Here is a 19,926-nt window from a genome sequence, read left to right on the forward strand (position 1 = left end):
GTTACATGCATTCTAATTGGTGAACACATGGACTGATCGAATGCCGATCAATGCGTACTATTAACGCAAAGTGCTTTTATTTACCGCCGATGCTTTTGTCTTATTTTGAAGCGTCCTGCGACAAAGTGCTTTCCGCATCTGGGTGGGTTTTTTTTTTTGTTTATATCGCGTTCGTCTCAGTTTTAGCTGCAATTTAGGGCTGGCTATGTGCCTCCTCGCCACAAATTGCAACAGAAAGGCCTTCAAATGATGCCTTCTGCTATTTCAGTGAACCTCTCGGCGCCCTGATGTGAAAAAAGCGTAAAGGTGATGTGTATAGCGCCTAACTAGCTCACCGTGGGCCTTTCACTGCCTCTCTGCGGTGGTCATAAATCTCCCAACCCCCGTGATTGGACAGAGGAGGTAATGAGGGCCCGAGTGCACTGTGTAACTACACGCACACACACACACGCACACACACACCTCAGTACAGTAAATAACACGAGCACTGATCTGGACAGCAGTCAGACCGTTCTAGTCTGCCCCCAGCAGCTTACCTCTTGTAAATCTATCTAATCAACTGGAGGCAGAAACTGAATGATCCTTTTTTTTTTGGGGGGGGGGGGTTTTATTCACTATTATTTAGTTTGTCTTCTGATGGTGTGCACATATTTGCATGATTGGGACGATCTTGAGCATTATCCCTCCCTTCTGAACCCAAGCCAGAGGATTTCAAAATGATCCTGAAGCAGGTGTCCTGAGGAGTATGACTTGGCCTGAATTTCAGCATTTTTTTCCTCTTTTGATCAAAGTCCGCACAAGTCCAATTGATCAGATCTCCCCAAAAGATTATCCTGACTGATTATGTGTTTTGAGATGCGTCGAGAGTGATTTTGATTTTTTGATTTTTTTTTCGTCCTCCCCGATCTTCTCAGAAAGAAAGTCGGGGTCAACAATGAACTGTTTAAGAGTTCGTAGTAGGCGGCGCTACATTCCCTTTTGACTGGTCCAGGCCATTTACAATCTCTGCTGACCTTTTCTATGTCGCGACTGAGTGATGGAATGAGGAGCCGCATAGCGTTTAATTGGTTGCGCTCCATTACTCTGCTGATAACAATTCAGACACATCAAAAAGCTTCGCCCATTAATTACACGTGAGCGCTATCTGAAAAGATTTCTTCTTCTTTGCTCCGAACATTCACGACGTGAAACCTCCAGCCTATTACTCGCACAACAGTCTGCTTTCATTTGCACGCTAAACGTGAGTGCGACGTCTCGGACATATTTACAATCGCTTGCGAAAACCTAATTAACGGATGAGCGTCAGCAAAAATCCTGCAGGTTTTTCCATCCGTTCTAATACGCTGCCTTTCCTTGTCAGGAAGCGCGCAACAGTCCGAGGGCAAGTCCGAGTCTTTGTCAAAGCAAACTTTTATTTTGCAAATTTACCGCACCTTGAATAGCTTTTGGCTGTCGTTAGCTCGCGCAAGTAACCTGATGTTACGGCTCCATGGCCGGTAAGTGAATCTCATTCACTGAAATCTTGGGAGAAATATTTCCACAATATTTGACCAACTTTTTGCCTGTTGACAGCCAAGATGCTCATGTAATGCGAGTGAAGCGTAGCGCCATAAAACCCAGATAGCCCCATCAAATGAATTAAAAGAAGATCTATGCCCAGCTCTGTCGGGTTGATATGGTATTACGCGTGTCTGTATTTATATTTTCACTTGTGCTGCTTTTGCACTTTGGCGATAGACTTGTCTCCCTCTGCGTCTAGTATCCTTTCAGGTGAGAATTACTCAATTGGTATTCACGCGGCTCGCGCAAATCTCCGCCGCACAAGAGGAATGATGGAATGATCCTCGGGAATATTCCAAAAATCGCCTCGTCAGCATCCTGACTTATCTGCTCCTCCACCTGGTCGATGTCGCAAAGCCAAGCGAGCAGACAGCGAGACGACGAGAGCGGGCCGCGGCGCTGTTCATCAGATTAAAAAAAAAAAAGGAAGTCAAAGACAGCGGCGAATGAATTTTGAACACGTTATGAAGACATATCTCCTTTTTTCGCCTATTTGTGCACCGCATGTACTGACACACCGCCTCGCTCCGCTTTCCCCGTGGTGTGTTATCACTCTCTCAATATTACCCCCGAGAGCCGAGTTTTCCATAGTGTGCTCTGTGCGAACCCGGTGGGCTCCCAAACACCCAAAGCGGTCCCGAAAGAAAGTGGATAGTTTAAAATTGGGATTTTACATTTTGAAACAATTACACAGTTGTCTTCATAAAAGGTTGAACACATAGATTCAACAAAATACCCCAAAGATCAAGAATGCTCGCACGTTTCCGTCCTCCTTGTTTTCCTCCAAAATGTGGGTCCATTTCCTCATAGTACAAATCATTCACCGAGGGTTTCGGTGTACAATGCGATATTAAAGTGATTGACAGGCCTGTTGCTTTTGGAGAGGAGGTGGTCCCTAAGTGTTAATGAAGATATCCTTTGTGTTATTGGCGTGATTAGGTGATTGGTAGTTTTCATTCGCCTGCTGTCCTCGAGCGTTCAGCCACTATGGAAGAACTTCATTTTTATGCGCAAATTAGCCTTATCATATTGCACGTAATTGAATTAAGGTGCCGTTTAAACGCAGCAAACGAGCACAAACAAGCGCAATCAAGACTAAGCAGATTTTGATGATTCCTTATGAAATTTGTACTCCCCAACTGACTCAATGCGTGCGATGCCGGGAGAATGTAGTTCCGTACTCGACTGGAGACGTGGCTTTCAGGCAGACAGACTGGCAGAAATTGTCAATTGACCCTTGACTCCTCACAGGGGGGTCAAACTACCCCGGAGGGGCTCCAGAAGTCTTGAACCAGCCCCAAGTCATGGCCGTCAAAGGAGCCACTTTATTCTTGAATTCACTCGAGAGGACTTTTTATGTGCTTCCGTCGTTGCGGTTGTTTTGGGAAGATGATAAATGGCAGTGAAGTCACACGCCCACGGGTGAATAATACAGTCTCGGAGCTCAGATAATTAGTCAATACCCTGACGGTGACGCATGAGGACTTCAACATTCATTAAAAAAAAAATACATAAATAATTATTAAATGTGTGAATAAAAATAATTCCCCATAGTCAGTCGAGGAAATGTATTCAAAGGCCCATCGCTATGATATTGTACACTCATCTGCATCTTTTTTTTATCTGCAAAATGTGTTTGTTTTTGAATCCACTTAAAATGTGCAAGTTGGTCCTCTCAATTTTGCTGACTCAGCCCAGCCCGAACTTAACGCTAATGAGGTGGACAGGAAGGGTGCTTATGTCTACCAATTATCTCGGCGGTATGGAAGACAAAATGAGCGGACAACCTCCCAGCCATGGTTACAAGGTGTACACTTATTAATTAGTCGGCAGGGTTTTTTTGTCCTCTGACGGAAGACGGGCAACACGACGGCTTATGTACATGTGCACTTGGATCACCCATTTCGATGGCTTTGGGTTTACAAAAGAGAAATTACAAAAATGCACTGCTACAATATTCCCAAGACAGCTCCTTGTGATCGTTTAGAAGCAAATCTTCAGTTTCAAACCTGCCTTCAGGTTCCGCTTCCACAAGCTCACAAAGTCTTCAAGTCAGTCGTCTTCTTTGACTGATACACCTTGAAGCACTTGAAGACTTCTCTGACCACGTGAGAATTCAGAGCACAGTTTTGTTTGCAGTACAGTGCATTGAATCCTCGTCTATCGCAGGTGGTGGTTTCGAGATCCACCTGTGAAAGTCTGCCACACATAATTTAGAATAAAGTTTATACTTCTTATTTATTTATGTACCGATAACTATTTTTTATTTGTGCAGTGAGAAAAATAACCTGCGATGGAGCGGGGCTGTGAAAAAAGAACGGCGATATCCTCAGGGTTGACTCAATTGGATTCCGCAATACTGTGTAAGTCGACCTAATGGTGTGTACGGTATGTTTAGGTCGGTAGTATGAAACATAGTTGCAGGCGGTGCGAAAACAGTCGTCGTCACGTTCATCTGTTCCACTGAGTGATCGTCGTCTCGCTTCCGTAATGACTGATTGTTTACATTTGAATGAGGACCTGGGGAATATTCGGGGGCTAACGGTGAGTGCGGAGAGTACATCGGAAGAGCCCGGTGCACGTACGCACTCCGTCTGAAAGCTCTCAGTGAGGCTTCTTGTCTTCGCTCTTATGACTCCGTCCCACAAGCAGCGGCGTTGATTAATGTGTAACCTTTGCGGCTGGGCCCGTGTATGATGTGCCTCGGCCAGCCTTGAAATGAGAAAAATGGGAAGAAGTGGCAAAGCGCTCCATCTGTGCCAACGTTGCCGGGTGCAGCCTTTGCGCCATCCACGCCGGTGGCTCAAGTGGCATGAAGCTCATCCCGAAAGCCACAGCTTGGATCTGGGCGCAGTGTTTGCTTTCAAGGAATGGCAATCATGGGATAGGATCTCACTCACCTTGTATTGTTGATCACTTGACCTCCCGCGCCCTTTCTCTTGGAACAGCCTGCCTGCTGCGGTTTCATTTGTGCAACATTGCCCCCTTTTGTCTATTCCATCAAACGCCATGTGATGGAGGGGAATGCTGCCCGGTAATAAAGTACATCAACTTAGAAGCAGCCGCTCCGGGCAAATTAAACCACACGTGTGCAATGCTACGTTTTTCTGTTTGATTTGTTGAAAACACAGTGGGGAGCGGAATTTTTTCAGCGGGGGATTACATGAGATCATATGTCAGGTTGACGTTCAATGTGCATATACGAGATGCTACAGAGGCATTTCTGCAATGAATAAGTGTGCATTCACACGAGCATCTGCTCAGTAGTCCTCATTTGTGTACGGAATATTTCATATAACGCTCATATTATACTGAGCAGCACTAATATTCGGTTCTATGTTATCATTCCAGTTTTTTCTCCTTTCACCATCACCCGCACTCTTTTGTTGTGGCATCACACCACACAACACAAACAAAAAGCCCAAAACACTTGTGCAGTTCGTCCTGGTTGTTTTTGCAGTGTCTCCTCAGCGCGCCAGTCCAAACAACATTCCACCATAAAAACACAGACGTACTCCGAAAGAGGAACGCTTGGCAACAAGATCCAATGCAAATCAGCAGTCTTTGAACCTCGCTGCCATGGCCAGGGTGGGATTTGTTTTAGCCAAGGGAGTCATTGTCCTCCCTCTGACGTGTGATCTATTTCAATAATGTTTACCAAGCTATCACCTGCTTTTCTTTCCCACATAGAGGCCAGAAATCAAAACGGGATTCATGTTTGTGTCAGTTGGCCGGTTCACTGCAGTGGACGGTCAATAAGATCAAACAAAGCCCTCATTTACTCTTGAATGTTTGTTCTATTACATAGTCGAAAAATCAACTAATCGTTAAATTGGATTCATTTTATCCAATTTAATTATGGGCGGCTCGAAGGACTCATGGTTAACACATCTGCCTCGCACTTTTTGGGTTCAGTGTTTGAATTCTTCCTTGCATGCTTTATTTTCTCCAAGTACTCTGTCTTCCTCCCACTTCCCAAAACAAAGTGCTGTACATTAAAATAAATCAAATCATAACATAAATATTTTAAGTTAAGGACAAATACTATAAAAAATAAATACATACATACATAAGTACATAAATAACTAAAACACTAAAACAAGAGCAGTACATATGTATAGTTTTCTCTAGCCTATTGAACAAAATATAGTTATATTGGGTCATGATTTAAATTATTTGAAAAATGTATTACCGATGGTGCAACAGATGAATATTAAATAATCAACTGTTATTTTGTATTCTATACATTTGCATTTGAGTACTTTAACTGTCAAATCTCCAGCAGATGTCACTGCTGCATTGAGCGAGATTTGCAGGCGAAAGTAAGTCTCGCGTGATTTTGTCAGAACTTAATTAATTACTGCGCCTCCCCTCTCGTGGATGTGACATTTGGCTTTTTGTAGGTTTTTTTTTTAAAGTAAAAAGTTTTATCTCTGTGAATACAAAAGCTTTTTTTCTTGATTTTGAAGTCGTGTGAGGGAATTGTTGAAGAATGTGGGTCTCTGGTGGCAGGAAGTGGTCATATTAATGGCTCCGCCTCCGGCAGACATATTGCTGAACTTACTGGAGCAAATTCTTGAACATAAGCAGAAAGAAAGGCGCTCAAAGTTGTCAACAGTTCGAATTCACACCATCATACGCCTGAACCACATGGAGAACCTAATGGGTAAGTTGTTCCGAAACACTAGTTTTCTGTAAATCTACGCTGAGCTTTATGGTGAATCGTCGCGGTTACCGAGTGTGGAAATGTCGTTCTTCGCGTTGTAGATCAACCGAGGCACTTTAGGTGACTTCTTCATTTTTACTATGTACCTAAAAGTTCTGCAGTTGCCCTAAATACGTTCATATGTCATCGTTTTGACTGAGCGCAGCACCTTGCGCGTACATTAGCTTAGCTGATGTTGTGCTAGTCCTCCCGACCGACCGACTCTGAAACGCGTCATATAATACACAAATAATACCATTTGGTGTTGTTTCAAGATTATGCAAGTACACCTTAGACCGCTCAAGTCACGTTAAATGTTCTACATTGCGCTGTTGGTCACCGTTTTGCTCGATCGATGTTTTGACGTGAGGCGTGCCAAGCTGCGCGTACTAAACCAACGTGTTCATGTGACACCAAGAATCCTGACAACTCTTGCGCCGCTGTCAATAACATTTCCTAAAAATAAAGTGAAATGTTGAGAGTGAGCCCAAAAATAATTGAAAGAGAAATCTTCCTATAATATTACACAATGCATAGCCATAAATACTGTACACTGTGATACAATCCGGTTCGACACTTTGGCAGTTCGATTCAGGGGTCATCGTTTTACGACGAGATTCTATTCTTACGGCAAAAACCGTGTAATGACAACACAAGAAACATTCAGTAGCTGACGTGGAAAGAAATCTCAACTAAGTCACAAAAAGCGGATATTGTATACGGGTTAACGACGGAACTTCTGCCATCTAGCGGAAAAGCATTGAATTGTTCCCTTTCTGTGTGCCTGACTTGGAATTGTCAAAATATGATTGATGGCATATGCCATACATTTTTTTTTTTTTCAGGGGATTTGGGTGGTTCCTAAACCTTAAGAACTCAATATGCACCACCTCAGCGTTGGCAACATTTGACTGCTGACAGCGTGCTCAGAATGGTCACTTTGTCTTGCATAGGCAGTGTTTTATGCCAACTGTGCGATTTAACTCTGCATACTTTTGTTCCGAATGTGTGTGCGTGTGTTTGGGTGTGTATTTTTAGACTGTGCTGTCCGCTGGCAGCCAACTAGTGGAAGGCCTTTTTATATCCAGGCCTGTTTACAAGCACTTTCATCATGATGTCCTGTTATTTCTGATGTGTGAACTTAACCTCTGTGATAACCCAAAAGTGAATTTGTTCAAACTTGTGTCTGTGGTCTAACAGAGCCGTCCGCCAGTCCGGCGAAGGATAACAACTACCGGATGAACCGCTACAAGAACAAAGCTCTGAACCCTGAGGAGATGCGCCGCAGGAGAGAGGAAGAGGGCATCCAGCTCAGGAAACAAAAACGAGAGCAACAGGTACCCCCCAAACCTCACATCTCGAACCGCCCTATGTAAAATACATCTTTCGGTTTTGAAGTGGTGAGAGTTGTCTCCTTTTTCTTCCAAGCTCTGCAAACGAAGGAACGTGGACGTCCTCACTGAAGAGGAAGCCATGCTGGAGAGTCCTCTTGTGGAATCGCAACTCAGTTTACCAGTCACAGTGAGTGTCTACTTCATTGGGCCTCGGTGCTTGTTTTCGTCCCCTCCGGCTTGCGAAATAAAGAAAGAGGCCCCTTAAGTAGCAAGTCCCATACTTTTTCCCTGTCACTGCAAATTCTACCGTCTCTGTGGAGGAGTCTGTGATGAGCTTTGGCTCAAACAGTCGACGTGTGTGTTATTTGCAGGAGGGAGTCATCACCAGAGATATGGTCGAGACGCTGTTTTCAGAAGACCCCGAGCTTCAACTCGCCACCACGCAAAAGTTCAGGAAACTTCTCTCCAAAGGTAGCGTGCAACTTGTCTGAGGTCACGGTGAGGGAAACCAGCGGAGCCTTTCGGCATATTTTCCCCCGTGTTGATTTCAGAGCCCAACCCGCCTATAGATGAGGTTATAAGCACAAGCGGTGTCGTGGAGAGGTTTGTGGAGTTCCTTAAGATGAGCAGCAACTGCACACTACAGGTCAGTGTGCACAAATCGCTATTGGTGACGGTGAAGACAAACCGATGAATGCATTTAATAGCACTTTGGCGTGTCTTTGCAGTTCGAAGCCGCTTGGGCTCTGACCAACATCGCGTCGGGCACGTCCATGCAGACCAAGACTGTGATTGAAGCTGGAGCTGTGCCCATCTTTATTGAGCTTCTTAATTCAGACTTTGAGGATGTGCAGGAGCAGGTAACGCAAGTGTGTGTTGTGTGGTTGTTGTTTTTTTTGCCCCCACACACATTTGCTGTACATGTTTGTTTGTGTGTGTGATTTTTATCTTCCAGGCTGTGTGGGCTCTGGGGAATATTGCAGGAGACAGTGCCTTGTGCAGGGACTATGTGTTGAACTGCAACATCCTTCCTCCACTATTAACGTAAAAGTGACGCTTAATCTTTGTGCGAGCGCACCAAGTATACTATAAAGAGTTGCGCTTGAATATATGTCATTGCTGTTGCAGGCTCCTGACTAAGTCCACTCGACTGACCATGATCAGGAATGCTGTGTGGGCCCTGTCGAATCTCTGTAGAGGAAAAAACCCTCCGCCCTCCTTTGAAAAGGTTATCATCAGTCCAAAATAAAAATCACTCGGTCCACTTGCTGTTACCAGAGCGGCAAATAGAAAACGTGCCCAAAGATGGCGATGCTTTCAGAGAAATATTCATGAAATTAGTACAAAGTTTGTTGAGCATCTTATGCCGGGATTGGTCACGTTTGGGTTAGCGGTTACCTTATTTAGCTACATGTTATGTCAAAAACATGATAGTGACATTCATTTCTTGTTTTATGTTGTCTTGAGAGGGAAGAAATTTCATCTGTGCCGTATGTTGCACATTTGACAATAAAGTTGTACTTGACTCGACATTCATGTATAGATTCCACATCATGGCGGCAAACACGACATGAAGCTCCTTTGCTCACGTCAACCTAGTTCTAGGCGCCAAGAGGCAACAAGATGGGTTGGGTTGGGGGAGGGGAGCACCACTACGCCGAGCTCTTCAACTCATGTCGAGGTTTGGCACCAGTATGCCACACGATGGAGGCAGAGTACTGCATAAAGCTCTTCAATTTATTTCAACATTGTTCACCCTTTTTATATTGGGCAGGACTTTGGCCCGAGAACAAAAACAGTGAATATGTGGGCTTTTTCGGCAAATAACAAGATAGGTTTAAAAAAAAAAAAACATGGCAGTAGGCAACTCAGATTTCAGTGAATTGGAATATCTTTCTGGGGGGAAATTCTGGATTATATTTTTTGCGGGGGGGGGGGGTGCATCAGTGCCGAATTTGGTGCTCTGTTCTAATCGCTCGTGTCGTCAATTAATGGTTCCTGAGCTCAGATCTATTCCGCCTGTGTGGTTGTAGGTGTCGCCCTGTCTCCCGGTACTCTCCAGACTTCTATTTAGCAGCGACTCAGACCTACTGGCAGACGCCTGCTGGGCTCTGTCCTACCTCTCCGACGGACCCAACGACAAAATCCAGGCTGTAATTGACTCCGGAGTCTGCAGGCGTCTCATCGAGCTGCTCATGTAAACCTGCGTCGCCGCACGCCTCACTCGTGCTATCCCAAGCCTGTTGTTTGAATGGCTCCCGTTTGCAGGCACACAGACTACAAGGTGGTCTCTCCTGCCTTGAGAGCTGTCGGGAACATCGTGACAGGAGATGACATCCAGACGCAGGTGAGAGTCCGAGTAAAACGTTTAAAAGTCAGGGAAGTAGCTTTCGTTAGCTCAAACGTTTGACCGGTTCTCATTGAGATCAGTTCGATTTAAGATAACTTACTCTCTTCCAGCTGCTTGCATCTAAAAAAAAAAAAATTCTGGCAGTTTGCAGCACAGAAGCCAAGTGACAGAATCTCTGCGGAGCAAAAAATGTTGCATCAGTAACATATTGACCGAAATCAATTTATTGGTGAAACACTTTAAGCCTTCCGATTTCTCGGCACCACGATTTCTCGATCGGACGCGCATATACTTTTTGTGGTGGTTTTGTTTGGTGGTGTGCTTTTTTTAATGTCAAATTTGGCTCAAAGTTTGGGAAACACTTGAAATCGGCTAATTTAGTTCCGTTTTTCATCTGTTGTTGCTGTGCTCAGGTGGTGTTGAACTGCTCCGCCCTGCCTTGTCTTCTACACCTACTGAGCAGTGCCAAAGAGTCCATTCGCAAAGAAGCGTGCTGGACCATCTCCAACATCACGGCCGGAAACCGAGCGCAGATACAGGTGGGACGTGCTCACCCGGCGGACCGAGTCTTTCTTCAGTGCTGATCTTTTGTGGTTTCTCCTCTACAGACAGTTATCGACGCGAACATCTTCCCGGTGCTGATTGAAATTCTACAAAAAGCAGAGTTCAGGACCAGGAAAGAGGCCGCCTGGGCCATCTCCAATGCCACCTCTGGAGGAACGCCAGAACAGATCAGGTGCGGACTCATTTCAAATCTGGATACGTTTCCTTCTCATCGAAATCGATTGTCAACTTGTCTTTACACCCCCCCCCCCCCCGCCTTGTCAACCTGCCGTTGTTGGGTGTCTGCACTTTAGATATCTGGTGAACCTGGGATGCATCAAGCCACTGTGCGATCTGCTCACGGTGATGGACTCCAAGATCGTCCAAGTGGCCCTCAACGGCCTGGAGAACATCCTGCGGCTGGGCGAACAGGAAGCCAAGCAGGAGAACCATGGCACGGGCATCAATCCGTACTGCAGCCTCATCGAAGAAGCTTACGGTACTGGCCAAGAAATTGACACACGCGAACACGCTGACAAAATTCGAATACACTCGGAAAATCATTTCCGTTGCAAAAATTCTGTCCTGTAATTCTGCATGAGAATCGTATCAACGTCCACTGTTTTAGGTCTGGACAAGATTGAGTTCCTCCAGAGTCACGAGAATCAGGAGATCTACCAGAAGGCCTTCGACCTGATCGAGCACTACTTTGGGGTGGAGGACGAGGACAGCAGCCTGGCCCCACAAGTGGACCAGGACAACCAGCAGTTCCTCTTCCCTCAGCAGGAGGCGCCCATGGAGGGCTTCCAACTATAAGGCTAAGGTTTTTCTCTTCCATTGGATTGGGGAGTAGTGTGGGGAGGGGGGGCGTTCTTGACTTCATACCCCTGTTCTCTGTCACCGGGCGAATACGCCTTTCTGCCACTCGCTGTGGAGGTCCCTCCATGGCCTTCTTGATTATTTGGAAACTTTGTCATTTTCATTCCGATTTTGGAACAAAGCCCTCTACCCCCTTGATGTTAGCCTGACATCCCTGACAGCGCGATTAAATCTCAACAAATATAGTTTCCCTTTTACGTTCTCCCCCCAACAAATAATTTTCTTTCAAGGAAAGCACTTGTCAGAGAGGTTGAGGGAAGGAATTGATTTAATCCACTGTGGGAGGGCCTTTCAGAGTCGAATCACAAACAGTGTGTGGGTGGTTTTTTTTTTTTGTAATTAGCGGGCAAGAGCAAATATCAAAAGGGTGAAACCATGTGTTCAACAGTAAATTCCGGGTTCCTACTGGTGGTTCAATGGATGTTCAAAATGCTCGACGTTATTAATAAGGATGACTTTTGAATTGTGAGGTGATCTAACATGGAAAAATCTGGTCGTAGTGGCTGCAAGTAAATGCGCATCTGTATACGGTATTTAGATGAGCGGCTTTTGACAGTACGGTGAGAATTTTGAGCTCTGCTTCTCAGCTGCATGTGGTCGAATTGGTTTTGTGGCTGTCTGCCCATCTCGGGCCTCACTCGCATAGCAGGAAGCAGTCATGCTCATGTAGTGGTTCTGTCACATACTATATCGTGCTCGTGGATGTATAGCTTTTTATAGGCGCTGAAGCCCGTGCCATCAATTGCAACAGATTTGCATGGTTCTAGTGTAGCGACGCTGTTACGTAGCCCCAGGATGCTTCTCTGAAACAGAACAGCGTTCCAACTTTAGTCCCATTGGGTTTTTTGTTTTGTTTTTTGTTCTTTTTTGGGGGCGTTGATTATTAACGTATTTGTTTGCACGCACACACTTGCACACGACAACTGCAGACACTACACATAACAGATGACTGGCTAGTTGCAAGCTAACAAAAAGTTTCCATTGTCTGGCAATTTTGATATTCACTTGCCAAAATATCAGCTGAATTAATGCAAAATGACACAACTTTTCCTTAAAGTATTTATACACTTGTACAAAAGGGCATCAATTCAATGGGAAAAATGATTTACTTTTTTCCATTGTTACACTTTTTTGGGTAATAATTTGTGACTACACTTAATGAATACATTTTTTTTTCTTTTCAGAATGGCCCTAATACTCCTTCACACAAGAAGCACAATGTATGGGGATATATAATTTGGGCTAAATAATTTTTTTGGGGGGGGGCAATTATCTGTATCCTAGTGCAAATTTACTTTAGGGGTCCCCGACATGACCACTTTCACCACACAACCTGAAATTGGTTCAACGTGTCTACCCGAATAAAGACCCACGATGAAATTGAACATTTGGTTTTGAAGCAGCCATTTGGGGTGAATCTCAGGCCTTGTATTATGACCCCTACGAGGGTATCTGCCTGAATAAGCCCCAATTGGAAGCTGGATGGACGAGCCCAAATTGCCAAATCCATCCATCGTCCGATATTTTTTGCAATTGACGCCACGGCCAAAAGGTAGTTGTGCTGTAATTTAGAGTGGCAAAATGCTTTCTGTAATTGAAGCTCCTCAACTCACTTTTTTTGTTGTTGCAATATTATGACTTAATTCTTCAAACATTTAACACCGATAATACCGCAAGACACAAAAGGACATATGAAAACTTTTCATTTAGCCATTGCTTATAGCCACTGTGACGTTTGGATGGTTTTAAATGAGTGGCGTAAATGCTGACGCGGGTGGTCCGGCATGCAGGCTTGTATGGCGCAGAAGTCGCGTTGGTATCGTGTGATGTTTTGACTGAGCGGCACTGTGTGAAGAGAGAGCTCGCGCGACTCTGACTTCCTTCCCCCGCCAGAGTCCCGGAGCACGTGTGTTCTGTGGACGGACTAGGACGACTCTCCTATGCTCGTGATTTGTCTTTTCATTGACAACAGCACCACTCAATCGCACTCTAGTTGACATGCTCTCCACAGAGCATGTGTGCTCTTTAAAAAAATGTCTAGAATAATAATATTTATATACTGTACAACAGGAGTGGGAAACTTCATGCCCTAAATAAAATAATCACCCTGGAAAACGGGTCCCCCCCCCCCGTTGTAGGAGATGAAAGCACATCACTACTTGAGCATCAACATCTTACTGTATATCCTCTACATCGCAATCATGTGGAGTTGGATATTGAGTCTTTGAAAAGGAAAAAAAAAAAAACAGGAAGATGAATTCCGTAATACTGCACTCCTATTCACAAAAGTGCCAATCCGACCAACAATCTTTGACCTCTAGATTACTTTTTTCTTTATATATATATATATATATATATATAATCTTTTATCCACTTGAATGTGCACACATACTGTGCAAAAAACATTGCTGCTCTATTATTTTCCTTACCTTTTTTAAGTTATTTTGCCATTTGTTAGAAAAAAAAAGAGGTGGCTTTCTTTTCTGTGGGCGCCTGATTAAGATGTGTCTCTATGTGGTCTTGATGCATTGAACTTCTCTCTCCAGCTACTCTGCCCCCTTATTAGTCTACTAACGGGGTTTGCTCTACGTTTATTCAAGCTGCGGAAAATCACTTTCATGTGGCTATTTGTAGAGTAGATGTATAGTGTCCATTGGACAATTTCAGGTACTGACCTTTGTTTACCAAAGTTCCTCTCCTGAAATCGAAGGCTGTAATGTTTCCGTTCAAAATCCCTCTCTTGTCATTGATGGATTCCCATTCACTGTCAAGGGAGTCGATTGATCAAGTGAACACCAACCCGCGAGACTGCAATAAATGTCCCCCCCCCCCCCAAAAAAAAAATCAGGCACTCTGAAGGCAGCCTTTGCTTCCTCTCAGACTTGATTTTTTTTTTTTTTCCTCCCTACGCTTAGAAAAATCTGTCATTGAGATTTAAAGGTGATTTGCATGCAAACGGGGTTAGGGAACCTAGGAAGAGCACCAAAATTTTGTTCCATGGGTGCATCATATGTCTTCATTTGAGGATTCAAATACATACAACCTGAATGGTTCCCCACCCCTGTGTGAAAAGGTATTAATTTTATGTATGTTTTGATACATTGACCGGGATTCACATGCAATTCTACTCACTTCTGAGAAGTGGACAAAAAGCCTCATGTGGAGTATGTGGTAGGAAAAATGGGCACACAAACAGGCGGCCGGAAGCCTTTTTCAACATTCTCCTGAGAGGGATAATCAAAGATATATTTTTGGATAATTGTGTTTGGAAAGAAAAAGCTGCCTAGTAATCAGGAAATCATTTTCCAGATGGAATCGCGGGGAATCCGACATCTGACGTTTAATGTCTTCCGTCCTGGAAAGTGTTGCCATCTGTATCAAAAGTCCAATAGCTTGTCATGTTATTCTTTGCTTCACTTGTTTACAATGTTTGTCTCCAACTTTTCACATATGCGACATCGCTGACCAGCCCTCGTCTTGTCCGCTCTGGTCCTTCTCATTTCTTCTTAAATGTATTTATTTTCTCTTTACCTTTTGTTTGCGTATGTGTTATCTTGCCATTTGCTCCGTAAGCGACCTATCTTTGGAAACTGTGACTTGACTCGACTTAACCGACGGTTTGAATGAGCGACGAGAAACTCAACATGACACACAAACATGAACATGAAACAAACAAAAAAATGTGGGGAAATGAAAATATGGTATGATCTGAACATTCAGTGAGCATACTGCGAAAAAGAATAAAGATGTTCAAAAAAAGATATGTGCTTGCTACTTTGTGTATTCAACTTCTCCTGCTCGTGCTGATATTATTCATTACTACGTCTACAATATTTAATTATAGTGGCATAAATGTACAAAACGTTTACATTCCTTCGAATCCGTTTGCTTGTTTATGCCGGGTTCCTTGACTTTAGTCTGCCACCAGATGTCAGTGTTGTTACATACGAAACCAGGCCCACAGTGGACTTGTTGTGGTTTATGGCAACTCCGGTTGTATCTACACGCGAATTTATTTAAGCACACTCCCTCCTGTTCCCGAAGATCGCCGAAGACACACAGTTTGTGTTTATTTTCATGTTTTCTTTGTAGTTTGTGACTATTTTGTCCCGAGCGGCTACCATAGGCTTTTAAAAGACAGGAGCTGGTGTGCGCATGGACAGTGGAGGGTGGTTTCCGTAAACCTTTTTGGCTTCGTCTGCCAATCGCAATGCTTTATCGACAATCAATATCGTTTGTCAGCCACACAGCAGCCTGTGTGCGTGGTGGTGAACGCTACTAGAATTGCACATGAGCGTTTTTATGAAATTGATGCAGTGTTGTGCGTTACGTAATTGTCACGCAAAATCTCTTGCAGCGCGTTAAATCCGCCCGATGCGACACCGCGCAATTTGATTGGCTGACGAATAGGAAACCGTATCGGTTCATCGATTTGATTGGTTGAATGGATAGCAGCCACCCACCCCTTCCTCGTGTGTCAATGAATGCATTGTAGATTAGGTTTAGCTCTTCGTACAACATAAACATAGCATTTTCCCTTTGTTTACTTCCTTGTTTTTCTACTTTCCCACCTCCCAAACACACCGACAGAATGGACAGCATTTCGGCTCTATTTTCCTCCCCGGAGGAAGAGCAGTACGTTTTGGACTGCATGGCTTACTTCATGATTTTAATGGCAGCGTGCACGTTCGTTTGCCTACTGTTCGTGAACGCGGCTTACGGACGGTACAGTTCGAGCAAATATGGATTCCTGATCAATGTCAAGCTGGCCTGGTTTATCCAGGAGCTGCCCGCGTTCCTGGTGCCCGTGTATCTGTTAGTGTGGACATCCTCGAGGAAAACGTCCCTGCTTGCCAATCAGTTGCTCATTGCTATGTTTTTGTGCCACTATACTCAGAGGTAAGTCAATTCTCGCTGATGTTTGGACACTTCTACACAGCATCGTGAGCTCCTCAATTTAACTGGAAGTGGAAAACGTACAGAGACCCCCGCCTATAAGCGTTTGCATTCGTGAATTCACTTGTTTGTGGATCTTTAGAAGGAGCCTCCACACTCACTGAGAAACTCACCTATTTGCGCTTTTTGTGCTGAAGTCATGTCTATCAAAATAGTGCTTTGGTGCCATTTACGGCCATTTTGCGGCCAAGAGTTTATGTATCATCTGTGAAAAATAATACACAAGTTACTTCGACAAGAATGACTTAATGCCGCACATACTCCACTACAGCTCCATATCTAAGTGTAGAGTGTCAGTGTCACTAATTGTCATTTTGACCACATTTTTTTCTGTTCCAGAACATTTATTTATCCATTTTTAATCCGGGAAGGAAAACCGACACCATTTCTCTCCTTTTTCCTGGCTGTTATTTTCTGCGCGTACAATGGTTTCATGCAGATCAGATATCTGAGCCACTATGCGGAGTATCCTGCAGACTGGGTGACGAATCCATGCTTCATCGCAGGTACGTATGTGCTAAATTTATGGTTGAGGGCAGAATTGAAAGAGCTGTACATAAAATAATTCTAATGGTAAATTATGATTGCCACTCTCAGAAAGGTATTCATTTTACAGTTGATAAGATAAACTTTATTTGTCCCACACTGGGGAAATTTGCAGTCTACAGCAGTCTACAATCTTATGTTATTGTGGTTGTTTACGTGCAGTTCATATTGATTCATGAAGCAGGTCTGTTTGCTTGTTGTCATCATTATCATCAATCAACATTGACTCCCCATGCGCACACATATTCCGTTGGCCTGTAAAATGACATAAAGTAGCTTCTGTGACCGTCCGCTTTTAGCTTTGGTGTTTTATCTAGAGGAGCTCTCGGTTGGTTTGTTCCAGGTTCTCTGCTGTGGCTGTGTGGCTGGCTCATAAATTTGCACTCTGACCACATCCTGAGGAATCTGAGGGGGCCTGGAGAGAGCGGATATAAGATCCCCAGAGGTAAAATGCCCTTTGGCACGCGACGGCCAGCATACATCTGTTACTTTGAAATCCTCTTTATTATTAAAGGAGGCATTTTCGGCATTCCAAACACACACACGCACACACACACACACAATTTAAAAACTGTGACTTCAATAATATGTCTGACATTCTTTTGTCAAAAGAATTGGAGAATACATGAAGCACCTTACTTCTCGTCTTGCTGAAATGAGCTCTTTTTAGTTACTGTGCACCTACTGTGGCGCATTTCATTCCATCATGTTTCCAGACACGTTGTGCTCATTTGCATGCCCCCCCCCCCACTTCCCTCCCACACAGGGGGAATGTTCGAGTATGTATCCGCAGCCAACTATTTTGGGGAGATAACCGAATGGACGGGCTTCGCTCTGGCGGGCCAATCTGTTCACAGCGCGGCCTTCGCCATCTTCACCACAGTGGTCCTTAGCAGCAGAGCTTTTGCCCACCACAAGTAAGAACACAAACCTGCTTGGTCCGTCCGTTGCTTTCAAACATTATTAATAGAACATCTCTTATGTTTGCTCTTTCCAGATGGTACCTTGCTAAATTTGAGGACTACCCAAAAACAAGGAAGGCGTTGTTACCTTTTGTGGTTTAGGATAATCACAAATACAGTGAAGCACTTTTTTTTTTTTTTTTTACGTTGACCCACCTGCTATAGGTAAAAATCTGCAATACAGAGCGATCGTATTGGTGAGGGGAAGCACTTTTAACAGCTTTAGCATGTTTTGAAACTGACTTCAACTTAAATAAATGCCCCAAGCAGCTTGCCATGCCAGCCTTGCTATTGAACAGCCACTGGACTGGATGCGATGAGTCAGTAACCTTTAATTAATCTCAAGACATCTTCCCCCCCGCCCCCTTCTGACCTCATCTCTGTGTGAGCGTAAAAAAGAAATGAAACCTAAGCGCACCTCAGGCCTGTAACCATAGCAGGCTCGTCCGTTCTTGGATTCCGTGCCACAAACGGAGCCCGAACGGGGAGGGGGGGTGGGGCGGGTATTGCCCTCAATCACTCAGCCGCGCCTGAAATGAACGGCGTCGAAGTTGGCGCTGGCAATCGTGGATGTTTTATGAGAGGCCGCTGCAGAGTTAAAAGGGATCGTGCAGCAGGTTCCTAAATGACAATAAATTGTGTCGGATTACAAGAGGAAAGGTGGAGACTTATGCTGGAGAAAAGCACAACGGGAGTTGCATTTTTCATTTCGATGAAAACGTACAAGTGACCTTTTAGGCGGCGGCAGGACTGAGCGAAATGTAAACTGAAGCTTGAGCGTCCACAGTGTGCCCGCAGCAAGCGCCATTCGCATTTTTTTTCCCCCTGCAAATCTTTACTCGGGTCAACAGAGGGCAAATACTTCAAGCCACCGTCTTGAGCAATAACAAACACACGCGCACATTTTTAACATTTTAACCAATTTTTGAAACGTGACACAACCCCTCCCCCACACCCCCCGAAACGTGACTGAGAACAAGTACGGCAATTGTCGTTATGTGTGTCCCTTGCTTTTTTTGCCTACTTCATGTTATTATGAATGATCTATTTTTTGAATGCAACGTATTTGAAATAAATGTGCTTTATCATTTGTACACATGGACGGAGTTGGTGAGTGGAATAAGGAAAAAAGGGGGTGTGAAATATCCTTCATGTCAATGTCAATGAGGCCATTTTCTTTTTGTGGCGATGTAGTACAGGACCAATATTACTCCTGACGTGTCTTCAGGCGCAAAGGGAGCGATTGACTCCGGCAATTGTGCGGTTCGTGCTTTGACGTCCAAATGCAGTATTCATACTTGTACACACCGCATCGCCGACATGATCGAAGAGGAGCATATTAGTTCATTTCCCACGCACGGCAGAAAGAGGGTTTCGCAGTGCATGTTGTTGAAGATGCTCTCCTGTGTTGCGTCTGCCAGATGCGGTCTGGCCCTCACCGATGAGGGTCATCCCAGAAACGATGACAGTGAGACAGACGCGAAGCAGCCTTTTGCGAACCACATCCAGGGAAAGACTCGTAACCTGCTGCTCTTGATACCCGCGCACGCTGCAATGTGAGATTGAGCTCAAGATCGGAGAAAGCGAGCTTCTATTTGCTTCGTGGGAGTGAGCAGCCGTATGCAGGCTTGCACGAGCATGTTCGAAGATAGACACATTGCTTCAGGATTTTTTTTTTTATTTATTTTGCATCGACTCGGTCACATGCTACACGTGAGCAGCGGGGTTGCGTGTCGGCATTATGCAAGAGGCTTCCTCCTTCACTCCCCCTTTATGGTGTACATTATACTGTACTTCCTTGGAGGTGCTGCTTTATGGCTCGCCTCAGTCGTACATTCCAGGCGTAAAACTCGCAGGCAGGCCGTTGAGATGGCCGTTACTGTGGGTTTGCGATGCGCTGTGCGTGGACGTGTTAGAACGGAGCTACCGAGAAATCTGATTATTTCAGTATTTCAGTTTATAGTCACCGGGCGGCCTCCAGTGTACGCGAGCAGCATATAAAGAGGTTGGGATTATGACCCACATACGTATTTTATATTCCATCATCCTTCATGTGCTTTAGGTTGTGAGTTACAGTATGTCTGCCTGAGA

The 19,926-nt window shown here is 44.5% G+C and overlaps 2 protein-coding genes across 2 annotated transcripts; both read left to right on the plus strand.

The window, feature by feature from the left end:
• The first annotated feature begins 6,083 nt into the window (after positions 1 to 6,083).
• On the plus strand, positions 6,084 to 14,198 carry LOC109508282 (importin subunit alpha-7). Its single transcript, XM_019858174.1, has 14 exons — positions 6,084 to 6,226; positions 7,466 to 7,602; positions 7,694 to 7,786; positions 7,971 to 8,070; positions 8,151 to 8,245; positions 8,328 to 8,459; positions 8,555 to 8,643; positions 8,728 to 8,827; positions 9,633 to 9,796; positions 9,868 to 9,946; positions 10,363 to 10,488; positions 10,558 to 10,685; positions 10,807 to 10,991; positions 11,121 to 14,198. Exons 1-14 carry the CDS (start codon positions 6,088 to 6,090, stop codon positions 11,306 to 11,308), a joined length of 1,755 nt encoding a protein of 584 aa, XP_019713733.1. The 5' UTR covers positions 6,084 to 6,087; the 3' UTR covers positions 11,309 to 14,198.
• A 1,702-nt stretch (positions 14,199 to 15,900) lies between these two features.
• Positions 15,901 to 18,771, plus strand: srd5a1 (steroid-5-alpha-reductase, alpha polypeptide 1 (3-oxo-5 alpha-steroid delta 4-dehydrogenase alpha 1)). The gene is made up of 5 exons (XM_019858176.1): positions 15,901 to 16,270; positions 16,667 to 16,833; positions 17,217 to 17,318; positions 17,640 to 17,790; positions 17,871 to 18,771. Exons 1-5 carry the CDS (start codon positions 15,963 to 15,965, stop codon positions 17,935 to 17,937), a joined length of 795 nt encoding a protein of 264 aa, XP_019713735.1. The 5' UTR covers positions 15,901 to 15,962; the 3' UTR covers positions 17,938 to 18,771.
• The last annotated feature ends 1,155 nt before the right edge of the window (positions 18,772 to 19,926 follow it).

The sequence above is a fragment of the Hippocampus comes genome, unplaced genomic scaffold (genome assembly GCF_001891065.2).
Source record: "Hippocampus comes isolate QL1 unplaced genomic scaffold, H_comes_QL1_v1.1 scaffold429, whole genome shotgun sequence".
NCBI lineage: Eukaryota > Metazoa > Chordata > Actinopteri > Syngnathiformes > Syngnathidae > Hippocampus > Hippocampus comes.

Coding starts and splice junctions, on each gene's coding strand:
- srd5a1 (XM_019858176.1), top strand. CDS start 15,963: ATGGACAGCATTTCGGCTCTATTTTCCTCCCCGGAGGAAGAGCAGTAC. Junction 16,271..16,666: donor TTGTGCCACTATACTCAGAG/GTAAGTCAATTC, acceptor TTTCTGTTCCAG/AACATTTATTTATCCATTTT. Junction 17,319..17,639: donor CGGATATAAGATCCCCAGAG/GTAAAATGCCCT, acceptor CCTCCCACACAG/GGGGAATGTTCGAGTATGTA.
- LOC109508282 (XM_019858174.1), top strand. CDS start 6,088: ATGGCTCCGCCTCCGGCAGACATATTGCTGAACTTACTGGAGCAAATT. Junction 6,227..7,465: donor CCACATGGAGAACCTAATGG/GTAAGTTGTTCC, acceptor GTGGTCTAACAG/AGCCGTCCGCCAGTCCGGCG. Junction 7,603..7,693: donor AACAAAAACGAGAGCAACAG/GTACCCCCCAAA, acceptor TTTTCTTCCAAG/CTCTGCAAACGAAGGAACGT.